The sequence below is a fragment of the Heterodontus francisci genome, chromosome 2, assembly GCF_036365525.1.
Source record: "Heterodontus francisci isolate sHetFra1 chromosome 2, sHetFra1.hap1, whole genome shotgun sequence".
NCBI lineage: Eukaryota > Metazoa > Chordata > Chondrichthyes > Heterodontiformes > Heterodontidae > Heterodontus > Heterodontus francisci.
In genome coordinates, this window is record NC_090372.1 from 160455424 (window position 1) to 160472631 (window position 17208).

At 42.3% G+C, this 17208-nt stretch overlaps 1 protein-coding gene across 2 annotated transcripts in view; it reads right to left on the reverse strand.

Moving 5' to 3' along the window:
* Positions 1 to 12960, reverse strand: part of abcb4 (ATP-binding cassette, sub-family B (MDR/TAP), member 4) — a 164885-nt gene extending 151925 nt beyond the window's left edge. The window contains exons 1-4 of one of the 2 annotated variants that reach the window (XM_068012986.1): positions 12789 to 12960; positions 10559 to 10652; positions 9816 to 9867; positions 1492 to 1633 (exon numbers count right to left, since the gene is read on the reverse strand). In XM_068012986.1, coding sequence (XP_067869087.1) covers positions 1492 to 1633; positions 9816 to 9867; positions 10559 to 10647 — 283 coding nt within the window. In that variant the 5' untranslated portion in view covers positions 10648 to 10652; positions 12789 to 12960. The remainder of the gene's footprint in view (positions 1 to 1491; positions 1634 to 9815; positions 9868 to 10558; positions 10653 to 12788) is intronic. The other variant, XM_068012982.1, reaches the window with a different exon arrangement.
* Positions 12961 to 17208: the final 4248 nt, after the last annotated feature.

A 17208-nucleotide genomic window follows, 5' to 3' on the forward strand; every position in this document is an offset into this window, starting at 1 on the left:
GAAGGAAATTAGTATTAGTAAGAAGGTTATATTGGAGAAATTAATGGGGCTGAATATTGATAAGTCCCCTGTTAGCCTTACATCAGTAGTAGGGAAAATGCTAGAATCTATTCTAAATGCCGTAGGAAGATACAGCATTGAAACAGGTCTTTCGGCCCACCGAGTCTGTGCCAACCATCAACCACCCACTTATACTAATCCTACATTAATCCCATATTCCCTACCACATCCCCACAATTCTCCTACCTACACTGGGGCAATTTACAATGGCCAATTTACCTATCAACCTGCAAGTCTTTGGCTGTGGGAGGAAACCGGAGCACCCTGTGGAAACCCACACAGTCACAGAGAGAACTTGCAAACTCCGCACAGACAGTACCCAGAACCAAACCCGGGTCACTGGAGCTGTGAGGCTAACCATTGCGCCACTGTGCCGCCCAAAGGATGTGATAAATGGACACTTGGATAATAATAGTCTGATTGGGCATAGACAACATGGATTTACGAATGGGAAATCATTTTTGATTAATCTGTTGGAGTTTTTTGAGGATGTTACTAACAGAATTGATAAAGGGGAGTCTGTGGACGTAGTATACTTAGAATTTCAGAAGGCTTTTGATAAAGTCCTCCACAGGAGGTTGGTTAGAAAAATTAAAGCATATGGGATAGGAGGTAATATACTGGCATGGATTAAGGATTGGTTAACAGGCAGAAAACAGAGAGTAGGAGCTTTGATCTTGGTAAAGCGAGCAAACTGAGCCCTTCTCTCTCACTTAGTTTTGTAAAGTGCAGTCTGTCGTCCTGTACGTCACTGAGAGGGCTGAACATTTCATGAGTGCATAGGGCTGGCTGTGACATTTTGACCGCGTGTATGCACAGAGTATTAAAGTCAAGATGCAACGCCACTCTAAGAATAATGCAAAAAATGTCTGAAGTGTGCTGTTGGTGATATGCCTCAGCAGTCCTTTATTAGCTCCAATAAAACCAGCAGTAACCAGGAGTCCCAGTACAAAATCGATCTTTCTCACTGTCATCTAAAAATATCGAAAATATCGGAGAGATTTATGTTGAACAAGCAGCCAAAAAATGAAAATGCAAGTGACTTTAGCTTCTGTATGCAATGAAATCAACATTACTATTGCTATGTTAATGTATCTTCTGGTGTATTTTGCATATTAAAACAGGAAGTGGCTCCAACAACATGCAAGTAAATTGACTAGTGGCACAGAACAATAGAACATCTGGATAAATAAAGTTGTCCTAAGTATACAACTAGGGGTTAAATTACACTCTACTAAAATTTTGAATAGCACTGTGGTACCTCGCTAATCAGCAACCTTACATTATTAGGTCACCTTTATCATTCTCTGCAGAAAAACTTTGTTCAGTCATTTCCTCTGTTTCATGTACAAAACCCAGAAAAAGGCTGCTATCTACTTATGTCAAGGGGACAAGAAAAGTAAATCAGATTCAGTAAAATTGAGCATTTACCTTGCATACTTCCATGCTCAACAAAGCTGTCAGTCATCTGTCCAAATACGATGATCATGAGAGGAAGGCTCACTCCATGAAGAAAAGCAGCAATACTACCAAGCACCATCAGCAGTTTGTCTACACAATCTGCATAGCGAAACTAAATAAGAATAATATAATCATATATAAATCTTACTTTCATTTTTCAAGGCACAATTAGATTATTATTTTTTCATTGGATAGATATATATTCAAATCCTAGGACAGCCTGCTTCTCAAAATCCACCTGTCACAGTTGGGATGACTTTCTTTAAAGGATTCATGATTAATTGATTACTAATCATGTAATTATCTATTCATGACGAGTAAGTACACATTGCAAAATCCTTTACCAAATTCCAAGTTTTTCCTTGTCTGTGATTAGTATGTTAAATTTGGGAATTAATTACTGAGAAAAAAATTGTAAGTGTTGGATATCTTAAATAATAAAGAAATAGTCACTTGTTAGTATAGACCTTGAGTATTCCTGAAAAAAAGACATGCTCTCGAAGCTTTTCATCTTGCATTCATCAGGACCAACACAAGAATGCCAAATTTCAAAGGGAGCAACAATTTATACTGCATGAGAAAAGGGTGCTGATTGGTTGGCAAGTCAACTCTGATTGGTCGAGAACACTGCCATGGAGAATGCCTGCTGAGGACATGTCCCTGCATATGACTATATGTAGCTTCTAGCAAGCGTAAATGAGCCACATTGTGAGCCCAACTGATAATCTTAAAGTGTAATTCTTAGCACACTTGGGATTGAAAATTCATATACCACATTACACATTTGTGAAGGTTTCACACTGCTACTATGCAATAGCAACACGAGTGGTATTTTCCACTAACAGGCTGCTACCGTCAAGCCAAAAAGACGTTCCACCTACCACACATATGAGTAATGTGGTATATGAATTTCAGTGCCGGTGCATTGCCTGGTACGTCCCAACGACTGGCGGATTGTATCAAACAACACATCCCTTTGGCTGTGTGCAGTAGGCAGAGTATTAACCCTACTCAAACAGCCCATGCTTGCAAGACTCAGAACATAATTTCCAACATTAGATGTGATTCCGCGATTGGACGGCACTTGCTGAACAACCACGTGAAGATTATCAGTTGGATATACAATATGGCTCACTTATACTTGCTGAAAGCTACATACATTCATACACAGGGACCTGTCCTCTGCAGGCAAAAGGAATATGTCCAGGCTTTCTGTCTTTTAAGTAAACAAAAGTGTGAGGGACAATAGTTCCCTGGTGCATTCTCCATGACAACGCTTCGACCAGAGTTGACTTGCCAACCAATCAGCACCCTTTTCTCATACAGAATAAATTATTGCTCCCTTTGAAATTTGGCATTCTTACATCAGTCCTGATGAGTGCAAGATGAAAAGCTTCGACAGCATCTCTTTTAATCAGCGATAATAAAAAAAATGTATTATTATGGAAATGCACAGCAGGTCAATCATCTGAAGTAGAAAGTTAATGTTTAACAAAATCAATGTGGTCAGGCTAAAGAAGCCCTGTATTTTTTTTTAAATAAAAAATTGTTCCTGGAATGTAGGCATCACTGGCAAAGCAGTATTTATTGTTCAGCCTTAGTTGGCCTGTGGGTCATTAAGCATCAACTACATATTGTGGAACTGGAGTCATATATAGGCAGTACCGGGTAGGCGCAGCAGGTTCCCTCCCTGAAGGATGTTAGTAAACCAGGTGAGCTTTTAAGACACTCCAGCAGCTTTCTTGGTTATTTTCCTGGTGCAGACTACAATTTACCAGATTCATTCAACTCTATTTCATAACTTACCATGGTCAGAATACCTATATTTTGTTCAGCCAGGTGCCTGATATATACATGTGTACTCACCCATCACCATGCCTAATATCTCTAATTCAATTCATTAATTAACAGCACCCATCTGTAGAGTTTCTGTTTGCACAGAAGGCAGTACACGCTTTCTGTAGACAAAATCCAGGAAACGTAGGTGCAGATTGACATAACCAAGGCTTAGGGCCTCTCCCTTGTGTACAGGAGTATTGCTGGAGCTGAACTAGCTAAACTCATACAACTCAGGAAATTACTGGTAAAGTTCCTGCTATTTGTCCAGCTAGAACGGAGACAAAAATTATATTATAATAATATTATTTGTTTCTTTTTTATTGTCACAATGCATACAGGGTTAAAAAAAAAAACAGTAATAAAAACAAGAAATGCTGGAACCACTCAGCAGGTCTGGCAGCATCTGTGGAGAGAGAAGCAGAGTTAACGTTAACTCTGCTTCTCTTTCCACAGATGCTGCCAGACCTGCTGAGTGGTTCCAGCATTTCTTGTTTTTACTTCAGATTTCCAGCATCCGCAGTATTTTGCTTTTATTTTAGTGTTAAAAAAAACAAACAGATTGTCATAGGAAATGTCCCACTTTGTTTTGGTACACAATAATCAGATCTAGTATGGGAGATAAACCTACCCTCCGAAGAATAGGCAAAAAGGGGAGGGGAAAGTGCAGCTCCATTCTGCCATGGGCAGGCATGCTAGACACACAGGAAACTTCAAAGGAACAGGGCATCAGGGCAGACATTCAAGTGGGAGGGTCTGTAAAAGGCTCACAGATGTTAAAGGCAAATATGTTGAGGCCTTTTCTGGATGTCGCTTGTTAACTTATTTTTGCAGGCACTCAGGCTTTCATTGGTACTTGTGCCAATTAGGGTGAGCTCTTTACCTCCAGCTCCCTTTAATGGCATCAGTAGGCATTCCGTCAAAGTGTCAAAGTCAACATTCCAGAAGAAACAAGATATTGCTGCAGAAAGTTACCAGGCAAGTAAGGCTATCAAAGAAGTTTGCCATGCTTTTTGACTGGCATCCACATTTCCAAGGTGAAATAACCTTGCTGTGACAGACATATTTCATTTGGACTCTCCTTTTCCCAAAGGAAGTTGTGCCAGCAGACACCTGGTTGCATCGCGATGAATGCCGCAATATTCTTCAGAAGCATCCCAATCATGGTTTGCATGAAGAAGGGTGATCAAGAACCAGCATTGCCTGATTATCACTCATGACAAGATGCCAACCATTTCTACAGGCTCTCGCATATCAACTCATGAAGGACTTAGAAACCGGTCTTCTTAGGTTCCAGGGCAATAGAGTGGAGCCATATGCTGCAGCACCCTTGCAGCATAGGGCTGGCAGATGGAAGAACAAAAGTTAGCTGTGGTCTTACAGTTGGTTGCACCTTCTTGCAGGCATACTACAATGCTAACCTGTTGGGATGGTACCATGGAATGATATTAACAAAACCCTTCTTGCAATCAACTTATGCAGCGTTACCTCCACTTCAACATGGAAAGTACAGCACAGAAAGGCTATTCAACATTTTGCTAGAGCGATCCAAAACTAGTCCCTGCTCTTGCTATATGCACCTATCTTCCTCTGCTTCAAATATTTATCCATTTTTTCGAAAGAAGCAAAGGTCTCCATTGGAATATCCTGTAGCAATGCCTTCCATGCTCCAATATCCTTTTCTGCATGTCTCTCCAAACTTTTTCACTTAGTTGACAATTTTAATTGTTATTGACTCCCCAAGTAGAGGATATAGTATTTCTGTATTCACTCTACAAACCTTCCATTACAGTTACACTTGACTTTCGTTGCTCCAATGGAAATATTTCCATTATCTCAAGTCTCTCTTCGAATCTATAAATTTCCAGCTTGGAATCAGCCTTGTGAATCTACGATATATACTCTCTATGGCTTTAATGTCCTTTCTATAATGTACTGCAACTGTGGTGTAGCCAGTCATCATTGCATTTTTGCTGATGTATTCTATGTCCCAATTTATAAAACCAAAACACAGTTGGCCTTTCTGTGGCTTTACCTACAACTGATACTTTCTCCGTGTTCATCCATATCCTTCAGAGTCTTTCTATTAAATATATCCTTGTATTCATTGTTTTTCCTTCCAAAATGTATAACCTCGCACTTATCTACATTAAAATGCATCTTCCACTTGTCTGCTTATTCTGCTATGTCCTCCTGAATTTTTTGACAGTCTTTCTGGTATTTGTCAAATCCCCTACTTTTGTGTTATCACCAAATGTCGAGATTTTGTTCCTTAAGCCCAATCCAAATCATTTATATATAAACAACAAAAATAGACCTAGCACTGACTCCCGAGATACACCATTTCCAGTCCTTTTACAATCTGATCACCCACCTTTCTATCCATGCTGTTATCTTTCCTTTTAGGCCACATGCCTGAACTTTACAAACATGTCTCTTGTGAACCCTTTAATTAAATGTCTTCTTAAAATCTATGTACGTCACGTCTGCTGACTTCCCTTTATTGATCCAAATCATTCACTTCTGCAAATTTAGGGCAGGGATGGAATTAGGTGATGTTACAGAGCAGGAAGTAGGTGATCTTTGAGATGGAGAGGATATGGAGTTGGAAGTTCAGCTTGGAGTTGTGAATAATCTGGTTCAATCTGTGGAGGTAGATAGAATGAATCATGAGTGTACATGTGGAAGCTGATCCCATACGTGTCACCAAGGGGCATTATGCAGATGGAGGAGAGAATGGAACCGTGGAGCTGACAGATCCTTAGGGGCTGCAGAGGTAAAGCATGGGCTGGAAGAGAATCTAGTGCAAACGATGCTCTGGCTACAACTGGATAGGTAAGAGTGAGGACAGTCCCACTGAGCGGACAACAGAGGAGAGGCAATGGAGCAGGGTGGCACGGTCAACTATGTCAAAGGCTGAAGAAAAATCAAGAGTGGCAAGGAGGGATTATACAATGTGTGCACAGCCACATAGGATATCATTTGTGACTTTGACCAAGGCCATTTCAGTGCTGGGCAAAGGAAGATACTTGATTGTAGAGATTTAAACATGCAGTTGTGGAAAAGATGGGCATGAATTTAGGAGCTAACAACACATTCAAGTACTTTGGAGAGAAAGGGGAGGTTGAGATAGTCATTGCTCATTTTAGGCAAACGTGCAGCCAATTACAACATAGCAATATCCCACAAACAGCAATGAGACAAGTGACTAGCTAATTTGTTTTAATAGTATTGGTTGATGGACAAATGTTGGGAGAACTCCCTGATTCTCTTCACAAAAGTAGCGTGGGATCTTTTACGCCTGCATCAAGAAGCAGAAAAGGCCTCTTTTAAATAACTTAATTGAAATGTGGCATCTCTGACAAGGCAGCACTCGCTTAGTGCTGCACTGAAATGCCAGCTTAGATAACCTACACAAGTTCTGGAGTTAGACAACCACCTGTCACTTCTGGCTCAGATGCAAGTGTGCTACCACTGAACCGAACTTCAGCAATCTGCTGAATCTTGATCATACAATCCTTCAACAGAGGGAAGCACAAAGCATTTCTTCTCATTTCACGTGACAATCAGCATCATTCTCTGGAGCAGCTTGGGGACAAAAATTGGATAATCCTTTTCTGAGTGACTTCAAGTGGCTTGTGACCATTTCCATGGTAATTTTCTTCCTGAAGACTCACCAGTTGAATTTATACAAAGGAAAATTGATGGTTCAGAATTCTTTTTTCAATTTAAGCATAATTTATCATCACTGTAGTTAGCTGCTTGCATACTTCCAGCTGTTTTTCCAATATTAACCCCAACACCTGGAAAATTGCAGCCACCAAGGAACCACAATGACCACATGTCTGCCAGTTGATCTGAATGATTTGCGGCTGTGAGGTTGCAAGATTTTGCTGCTAAGTGCCTGGTACACAAGGCAACTCAACTACCCATGCCTTTGTCTTTCAATGCGATATGTGTGGCCGTACATGTACATCTAGTAGCAGATTTTTCTCTCATCCATGCACCCACCATAACTGAGTCTCATCCATCAATATAACGGGAGACTTCATCAATGTCTAGTTGAAATCTGACTTGTTTGTTATTTATGAAAATGTTGTAATATACTTCTGTATGTTTTTATTTAAGTAAAGATGTTCCATGGTTTTCAATTACATGGGGCTGAATTTTCAATTGTCCATGGGGATGGGGGGAGCGAGTTCAGGTGCAGGCAGGCCCAGAAAATCACGCACTCGGAAGGTGTCACTGGTTCCTGATGCCTCAGTGACACGATCAGATTTTCAAAGGGAGTAAGTGAGAGGGAAGCCGACAGCCTGCACGCCTCCAATTAATTGCTTGTTGAGCTCATTGTGGCGCTCTTTAGGAATATGGGAAATAATAGTTAGCAATTTTCAAATGGCAAGCACTGGGTACATACAGGGTCTGGGACACATGAGTATAGCTGTTGGGAACACAGCAGGCAGCCATTAATGCTCATGCCTGCAGTCTGAAAAACTTGTATAAAAGAGGAGATTTAAACTCAGTTGCTCATGCAGTGCTCCAGAGTTGCCATCACTAGAGCTGAGAGGCTTGATTTTGTGAGGAGAGAGTGTTTGGACTCTCGAGAGGAAAGAGAGACTCCCGGCATCCATGGCCAACTCTAGCCATGCCTGCTTGGTCTGGCTCGCTGGAGCTCTTCTTCTGGATGGAGGGAAGAGTACAGCTCTCCTGTCAGCTACAGCCTCAATCAGGGCCTCAAGGGAGGCAACCGAAAAATGCAAATCCGCCCCAGGATGGCTACCCAAACAACCACAGGACCTCTGCTTTCACTGCTCATCCATTTCCAAAGGCAAAGGCAACAGCAAGCTCATTTACCTTTTAAATTATTCCTCTATCCTTAGTTCCTGCCTCCTGCTTGCGCCAACATGCGTAGTTGGGCACCAACCTCAGCTCCAGGCCAATTAATGGCTGACACTTTGAAAATTGCTTTGCGTCACCGCTGCTGGTGCAGTGTGGGGTTCCGAGCATTGGGTCCCCAAACCCAGAATGAAAATTCGGCCCCATGGCATCAGATTGAAAACAACAAGAAAAATGAGTTAAAGCCAACTGAGCGAATGAAACTGGAAGAGAATGTATCAGGAAACGGGAAAAGATGAAAACAATAGGCTAAATTCAGTGCATCAGCAACTGAAGCAAAATCACCAAAGGCAATGTGTAATAATTTACAAAATATGAAAAAAACATTTGAAGCACACAGGAGATTTGAATTTGGCTTGAAGGAAAACATGGAGATTCAACTTCCTTGTGGTGCTACAGTCAATGCTCCACCTGAGAATGATGACTGAGGTGATAGAAAGCTTTGGGACTCTTAATACTTCAGTGCTCATGCTTAACAAAACAGAAGTGAAGCCTCTGGGGAACAATATCCCAAAAAAGAAATACAACATCAAGCTAAAGTTACTAATAAATAAAATATAAAGATCATTCCATGCCACAGAAAAATGTAACATATGAAAGGCATATATTTAAACACAATTCAGGAGTCAAAATAGTCAACTGACCAATTTGTAATGTGCTTGAAAAAGTAGGCTAAGCTCTGCAAATGTGCTGCATCCTGTGACAATCACATCAAAAGATAGGGCTGTGGTTGGCGATGCAGGGCTGCGGTGGGGGTTGCAGAGAAACAACTAACAGGCAGGCTTCTTCTATGAGGAAAACATTAACCTTTAAAAAGAAATAGTCATTTGTCATGCTATAGGGACTCAATAAAACACAATTAGAAAATTTGGTAGCTGGATTAACTAAGAGCAAAACTGCAAACATAATGAAAAAATGAAAGTGCAGAGGCAAAGTGTACAACTAAATTGTTGGAAAAGGTGATCATCTATTATTGTGGAAAAGACAATAAAGACTACTCCAAAGTAGAAAGGAAACAGTAAAACATAAATTACTCCTGGGGTCAGAAACCAGAATTGGGCTGACAGCTGAGAACTGAAGTTTTTGAAATTTATGCTCCGGCCAGAGATCTGAACAAGTTTGTGTTGCTGTTTCTTGTATCAATACACAAGTAACAAGGGAATTATTAGCAATGAGAATGGGTGAGGGTTGAAGTGAATGCCACAGGGAGTTTCAGGATCATGCTGACTGACAAATCAGAAACGATCCCCTAAATAATTGCCTGATCTGTTTGGTTTCCCAAAAATGGAAGAGACTTCACCAGGTGTAACCCAGGCACCTAATGTATGAAGTGACTATACACATAACTGTATTTTTTATTCAATAGAGTTAAAGGTCACAGAAATAGTAAAATTTTATGTAAATACTCTGTCAGTGCATTTTGAGCACAAGTACAATCTTGTTTTACACTTCAGAAATGTATTTTGCCTCTTTTAATAACATCCATCTTTTTATGTCTTAAAAATACTCTGTTTGGAAAAAAAAAGCCAACTTTTTAAATAAATCGTGAAAATGTCTCTTACCAAAGTCAGCGGGCCGACCATTTCAGGCTTTTTTTCCTTCTCCTTCGTTTTACTGGCAATTTACAAGTTATAGTAATTAGATTTTGTGAGAAACTTTTAGAGTTTAATTTCACCAGATGTTACTTTATTAGAATAAGTGTGTATACAAGTTCCCGAAATCAGCTACAACCACACATTTTTAGAAAATGACTATTAAAAGAAGGCTAAGATAACACAAAATCATGAGCACTTTTTTATTTCATAATTATACTTTGGCGTAATTATCCTAAATTATATTTTACTACCATTATTTTCAACAATAATCACAATATAATTAGATTTACTCTTATTAGCTAATCAAAGGCTCCTGACAATGCAGGCTCGTGATTTCAAGCGAGCTAATTTTACAAAAATACATCTGGGAAAAGTGAAATTGGACAAATGGCACATGAATGTATGGGGCAGGCGCGATGACCAGATGTTATTTTCCTGCCGATCATTTTTGCATGCATGTATTATTATGCAACTACATGATAAACAAAACAGTAAACAGATTCAGCTTGGCCAAGATATCATTTTTAAGGGAAAAGATGCATTCAGTTTATATTAAAACATCAGTGAATCGGTTAATTGAATACATTTTCACACGATCAAAATACTAAATAAGATTTCAAAACTAGGAGGAAATTTATATAACAGTATAAGAGGTTAAATTATTTTCAACTTTATTAATTCTCCAGAATCTTTCAGGCAGAGTTTCTCACCTGTCTTCCTCATATTTTTCATCAGTACCAACATCTTTGTAACTTTTGTCAGGCTCAGTAATGTTTCCTTTTGTATATCTTTCTGGCATCTCACCTGTTGTAGAAATTTAACTGTCTCATGATTGAGGAAGTTTGAGTTTCAAACAACTTGAAATATATTCGTGTACAATTAAAGAATTAAAAAGTATCATGAAAGAGGGCTTGCAAAACAGTATAGGAGATCCATTTGTTCCTTAGCAAATCCAGTCTGTACCTCACAAGATCCACTCTCGACTGCCTAGCAGATTTTGCATGCACCTCACAAATTCCAGCCTGTGCCCCATACACATTCAGTATGGGTGGGAATTCTTTAACAATTAAATTTAAAATGTAAACTTTCAATATTGAAAGCCAATATCCAAGGCCACTGGAATGTAATTTTAGCCAATAAAATCTGGCTGTACTGCCTTAACTTCTGCTTATGCTACTCAGTCGCCAAAGATGCTCCTGTATTGCCCAGTTTACCCCTTCCGTCCAGCAGTGGCTGCCACATGTAAATCTCCTTCTTTTGCCTGTATATCAGTCACAGTGCGCTTTACTGTGAATGGAAAGAACTAGTTGCTATTTTAGTAGAAATGGGGGAATAGTAACTACCACCATCTGTTTCACTCGAATTCATCTCTTTTTTCTATGTTTTACTTCTCCCAGGGGATTGTGTGGCCTGGTTGAGGAAGGTTGGGGAGGGGGGGGGGGTGGCAGGCGGGTGGGTAGGTGCTGGGGGGCATGAGGGTTATGATGTGCAGAAGTTGCACCATGATAGTATGGGACAGACTTGATGACCAAGTTGGTCATTTGCTGTAAATCATTTTCATACTGTTTCTTTCCCCCCACCTCCCCCCAAAAAAGTTCCCTAGCTTCTATAGTGCCATCAGTCCTCAAACCTGGAGGCATATACAAAATAGTGTTTATCCCATAAAGGGAGACTCATCCAGCTCCCATTAGCTGCACTTCCCAATGGCTAAAATATCTGAGGGTGCGCTGGCCACGGCCATGGTTGTATTCTGAACATTTACACCTAAGTCCGTAAATATCACATCACCTGGTGTCTCACTGAGCTTTTCAAGTAAGATCAAGTGCCTTGAGACATTTTACACCATATAAAGACACTATATAAATGAAAGTTGTTATTGATAACTGAATTCACAGCTTTTTGTTCATTTTTTATAATTCATTCCTGGGATTTGAGTGTCGCTGGCTAGGCCAGCATTTATTGCCCATCCCTAATTACCCTTGAGACAGTGGTGGTGAGCTGCCTTCTTGAACCGCTACAGTCCATGTGGTGTTGGTACGCCCACAGTCCTGTTAGGGAGGAAGTTCCAGGATTTTGACCCATTGTGAGTGAAGGAACAGAGGTATAATTCCAAGTCAGGATGATGTGTGGCTTGGAGAGGAACTTGCAGGTGGTGGTGTTCCCATGCATCTGTTTCCCTTGTCCTTCTAGGTGGTTGAGGTTGTGGGGCTGAAATGTGCTATCAAGGTGCTGTTGCATCTTATAGAAAGTACACACTGCTGCCACTGTGTGCTGGCGATGGAGGGAGTGTATATTTAATGTGGTAAATGGGGTGCCCATCAAGCGGACTGCTTTGTCCTGGATGGTGTCGAGCTGAGTGTTGTAGGAACTGCACTCATGCAGTCAAGTAGAGAGTACTCCATCACACACCATCATCCTGCTGATTTACACACAATCTTACATTCAGATTTATATGAATGAGATTGGCAGGAAATTTGTTTTACATTGGCAGAACGGACGGGGGAATGTGTACCATTTCGGGTGTGCAGGTATTTCCATACCAACTTTCCAACATATATTTTATTTCTACCAAATCGGTCATACCAGATTCAATTTGCGCCGAAGAAGATTTAAGCCTATCAAGTACCCAACATCAGTTCCGATGAAGGGTCACTGACCCGAAACGTTAACTCTGCTTCTCTTTCCACAGATGCTGCCAGACCTGCTGAGTGGTTCCAGCATTTCTTGTTTTTATATCAGATCCAATCTGTACTCCACTAGACTGAGGCATGTATTTAACCAGCTCCATTAATTCTCCAAAAACTGCCCATAACCCCCCAGACTTTCCTATTAAATACGGGTTTTTTTACATGTAGGATCTGCCGCATGATTAGTCAACAACATCGGACAAATTATATTTCTCAGCTGATTATTACCCTGCAGAAATGAAATAAAACTTACTTTTTTCCGACAAGGAATACCTCAGGGGTGGGTGAGCCTTCCGATAACGGGATAAGAAGATCCGCAGTGCCGGCTCTCTGAACTGTTCTGGAGGGATTGAAACAATTAAAAAGGGTGTGTTCCTCAATGACAATGAACTTTGAATGTTTTTTGATCACGGTGCAATGTCTCATAATATATAAAAAAGGATTGGCCAACAATTGGACGAAAGCACATTGCTGATTGATTGACTCTCTGCACCAATCAACTCACAGAACTCCTTTAGGGAGGCTGGGTCAAAACATCACTGATGAATCTGATTGGCTCTTGTGTTGTCAGTCCTGTTAATGTTTGGGATCAGTAATGTTCATTTGTTGTTAAATGAATTCCTCAGATTTGCTATTAATAGGTAAATGTAAGCTACCATAAACATTTCTGAATTTGGAGTTTTGTTGTGCACATGAATGTGACCTGTCAGGAAATACTTCTACATAAAGCTGGAAATGTCTCCCCAGAAAACTCTTGAGGTTGGGATCAATTGAAAATTTCAGAGCAGAAATTGATGGATTTTTGTTAGGAAAGGAAGGATATTATGGGATTTGGAACCAAAGCAGGTAAATGGGGTTAAGATGCAAATCAGCCAGAGAATCGTGGTATGATACAGCACAGAAGGAGGGCATTCGACCCATGCCTATGCCAGCTCCTGGCAGAACTACAATCATAGGGTGTGATTTTATGGGACCTGCAAGAATGGGAAAGATGGCAGGCAGGGTGACCTAAATAGACGGGAAGTGATATTTCGATTTCCCGACAGCGGGTTCAGATGCGGAGATTAAGTCAGTGACGTGTTTGTGGTGGGTTGGGCCTTGGGTCGTCCTGTGGCGGGTTCTATCTTTTAATATATTAGCATGCCATGAATACTCAACATCATATAATTATGTGGAATTAAGCCCTACTTGCTAGATTCAGTCGGTGGTGCACTTGAATCTCGTGGAACCTGGTTCACGTTTGTTCGAAGGTGGCGTACAATGGTCAGCTTGGTGCAGATGTGGTTGCAGTCAGTGCTTTCCTTTATTGAAATCTGCGGCAAAAGGGAGGGCCACAGTGGAATGGATGTTTGGCTCCAGGCTTCAGGACTACGTGTCGCAGTGGTCAGCATCGCAGCCTCACAGCTCCAGTGACCCGGGTTCGATTCTGGGTACTGCCTGTGTGGAGTTTGCAAGTTCTCCCTGTGTCTGCGTGGGTTTCCTCCGGGTGCTCCGGTTTCCTCCCACAGCCAAAGACTTGCTGGTTGATAGGTTAATTGGCCATTATAAATTGCCACTATTATTGGTAGGTGGTAGGGGAATATAGGGACAGGTGGGGATGTGGTAGGAATATGGAATTGGTGTAGGATTAGTATAAATGGGTGGTTGATGGTCGGCACAGACTCGGTGGGCCGAAGGGCCTGTTTCAGTGCTGTATCTCTAAACTAAAAAAACTAAACTACATGCTGAGGGACACACTAAAGCTAGGGTCAACCACGGCAAAGGCTCAATGGGGAAAGACCACTGTGTAAGGTCCCCCCCGCCCCCCCCCCCCACCAAGGTGAACTGAGGGGCTGGATCCATGGAAAACCCCTTGAAATGTAGCCAGAAAATATTTGTTTGCTGTAAAATGTACATGGCATGAAAAATGAAATGGAAGGGTTATGAGGCAACTCACTCCTGTATTGAAAGAAACTGATCTCTTTTGCACTCTTTGTATTGTTTGACTTTGTGCTTTTTGGAACTGTTTTGTAATGTATTTTTTACAGATTTTATGAATAAAGTATATTTTGGAAATTAAAAAAATTAGGACCGGCAAAAGTGAATTGGGGTGGGGTGGGGAGTTGAAAGGGTGGGCTTCAGGTGAATGGAGGTGCAGGGGAGGGATTTTTTTTATTCATTCATGGGATGTGGTCGTCGCAGGCTAGGCCAGCATCTGTTGCCCATCCTTAATTGCCCCTGAGAAGGTGCTGTTAGAAGGGTGTTCTAGGATTTTCACCCAGCAACAGTGAAGGAACAGCGATATAATTCCAAGTCAGGATGGCGTGTGGCTTGGAGGGGAACGTGCAGGTGGTGGTGTTCCCATGCATCTGCTGCCCTTGTCCTTCTAGGTGGAAGAGATTGCGGGTTTGGAAGGTGCTGTCTAAGGAGCCTTGGTGCGTTGCTGCAGTGCACCTTGTAGATGGTACACACTGCTGCCACTGTGTGTCGGTGGTGGAGCGAGTGAACGTTTGTAGATGCGGTGCCAATCAAGCGGGCTGCTTTGTCCTGGATGATGTTGAGATTCTTGAGTGTTATTAGAGCTGCACCCATCCAGGCAAGTGGAGAGTATTCCATCACACTCCTGACTTGCACCTTGTAGATGGTGGACAGGCTTTGGGGAGACAGGAGGTTAGTTACTCGCTGCAGGATTCCTAGCCTCTGACCTACTCTTGTATTTATATGGCTACTCTAGTTATATTTCTGGTCAAGAGTAACCCCCAGGATGTTGATAGTGGGGGATTCAGCAATCGTAATGCCATTGAATGTTAAGGGGAGATGGTTAGATGGCAGGGAGTATAGAGGGTGGGGGTTTGTGTGATTGGAAGTGCAGAGGAGTGAAGGTCCTAGCATCCTGGGTGTGGTGGTGTTTGGGGGGGAGGAGTGTCAGTCAATGAAGGTGAGGTGAGTGTGAGGTCAGTACTGTCTACGAAGGGCCCCTGTGGGAGGAACTCAGCGTGCTGGCTGGCGGAGGCAACGGTCACAGTCACAGGGAGTAGCGTGATTCAGTAGGGGGGCATGTCTTGTATTAGGGGCAGGTAATGGAAGGTCTTGTAGGGTGGGGAAGGTGTTTGGATGACAACATTAAGGATGATTGGAGAATTTAGAATCAGAGTAGGCATCTCGACAAGAATGGGTGCAGACACAGTGGGGGGGAAGAGATGGCATGCCAAGATCAATTGTCACAGGGTCCAGGGTAATGGGGCAAGGCTCAAAGGTTACAGGGGTCATGGTTATATTGGATGGGTCAAGAGTAATGGGGGCAAGTGAAGGTGACAGGAGGAGGTTGAAATGTGCAGGATCTGGCCTGGAAGCTTACATGCACCATGGAAATGCATGTGGACATGCCACAAGTGCAACTCGAAGCAGGAGGAGGCCTGTGTTGGATAGATGGAGTTGCTACTCTGGACAAAGGGAGGACCTGAGAAACTCAGCTGCTCATTAATACAATGGATGAAGGTCATGGACAAACTTGTTCTCAGATCACTGACTGAATCAGCTGGTATCTTGCTACAATAACATGGATCTCATACACACTATATACTAACAAGCTCGGTAGTAAGAGGAAAGGATGCAACAATGGAGGCTCTTGCTGCTCAACAGGTGAGTCCGCTACACCAGCAGCTGAGAGAGGCTGCAGAAAATGAAGCCTTCCAGGGAAGGCATCCTATAATGCAGGCACTGGCAGGTCAGCGTGTTCTCAGGTCAAGGAGGAACCACCGTCAGATGTCAGAGAAGCGATGTCAGAGACGACTGAGGATTCCATAAGAAATGGTCACTGAGATAAATGGGATCGTTCAGCAAGATCTGCTGCCATGTGGATTTGGTGGGATTCCCATACCTGTGGCCTTTAAGGTGACAGTGGCACTCACCTTTATAGCCAGCGTTGCATTCCAGGGCTCATTGGGCAACATATGTTGCATATCACAGGCTGCCACACAAAAGATGCATAAAGGAGGTGACCAATACTCTCTTCCATCATTCCAATGACTTCATTCATTTCTCCACAGATGAGGACAGCCAGATGGTGAGGTCATCGGCCTTCGGTGTCATCGGTCGTTTTCCCAGAGTGCCACGGGTCATCGACAGAAATCATTTAGCCATCAGAGCTCCCTGCAACCAGGCAGCTGCAATTGGGAATCGCAAAGGCTTTCACTCTTTAAACATGCGGTCTGCATCTTCACACAGGTGAAGAATCATGCAGGTCTGTGCTCGTTTCCCAGGGAGCTGTCACGATGCATATATTTGGCACAACTCACAGCGCCCACATATTTGAGATGCTAGCCCAAGGTGACGGCCAGATTCTGGATAGCAAGGGCTTTCCCCTCTGGACACGGTTGATGACATTAGTGAGGCATCCCCAGAGCGCAGCAGAAGAGTGGAACGATGCAGCTCATGGCTCCACCAGAGCCATCATTAATCACACCATTGTCATGCTGAAAATACGATTCTGTTGCCTTGACCTTTCTAGAGGGATTCTGCAGGATGCACCAGGAAGGTGTCACAAATGGTCGTCGTCTGCTGTCACTGCACAACCTGGCCATGCAATGCAGAGATCTATTGCAACAGGACGAACAGCACTCCTCCTCAGATGAAGATGATTTGGATGTGCCTGAGGACCAACTCATGAATGTGAATAACCTTTCACTGGGTAC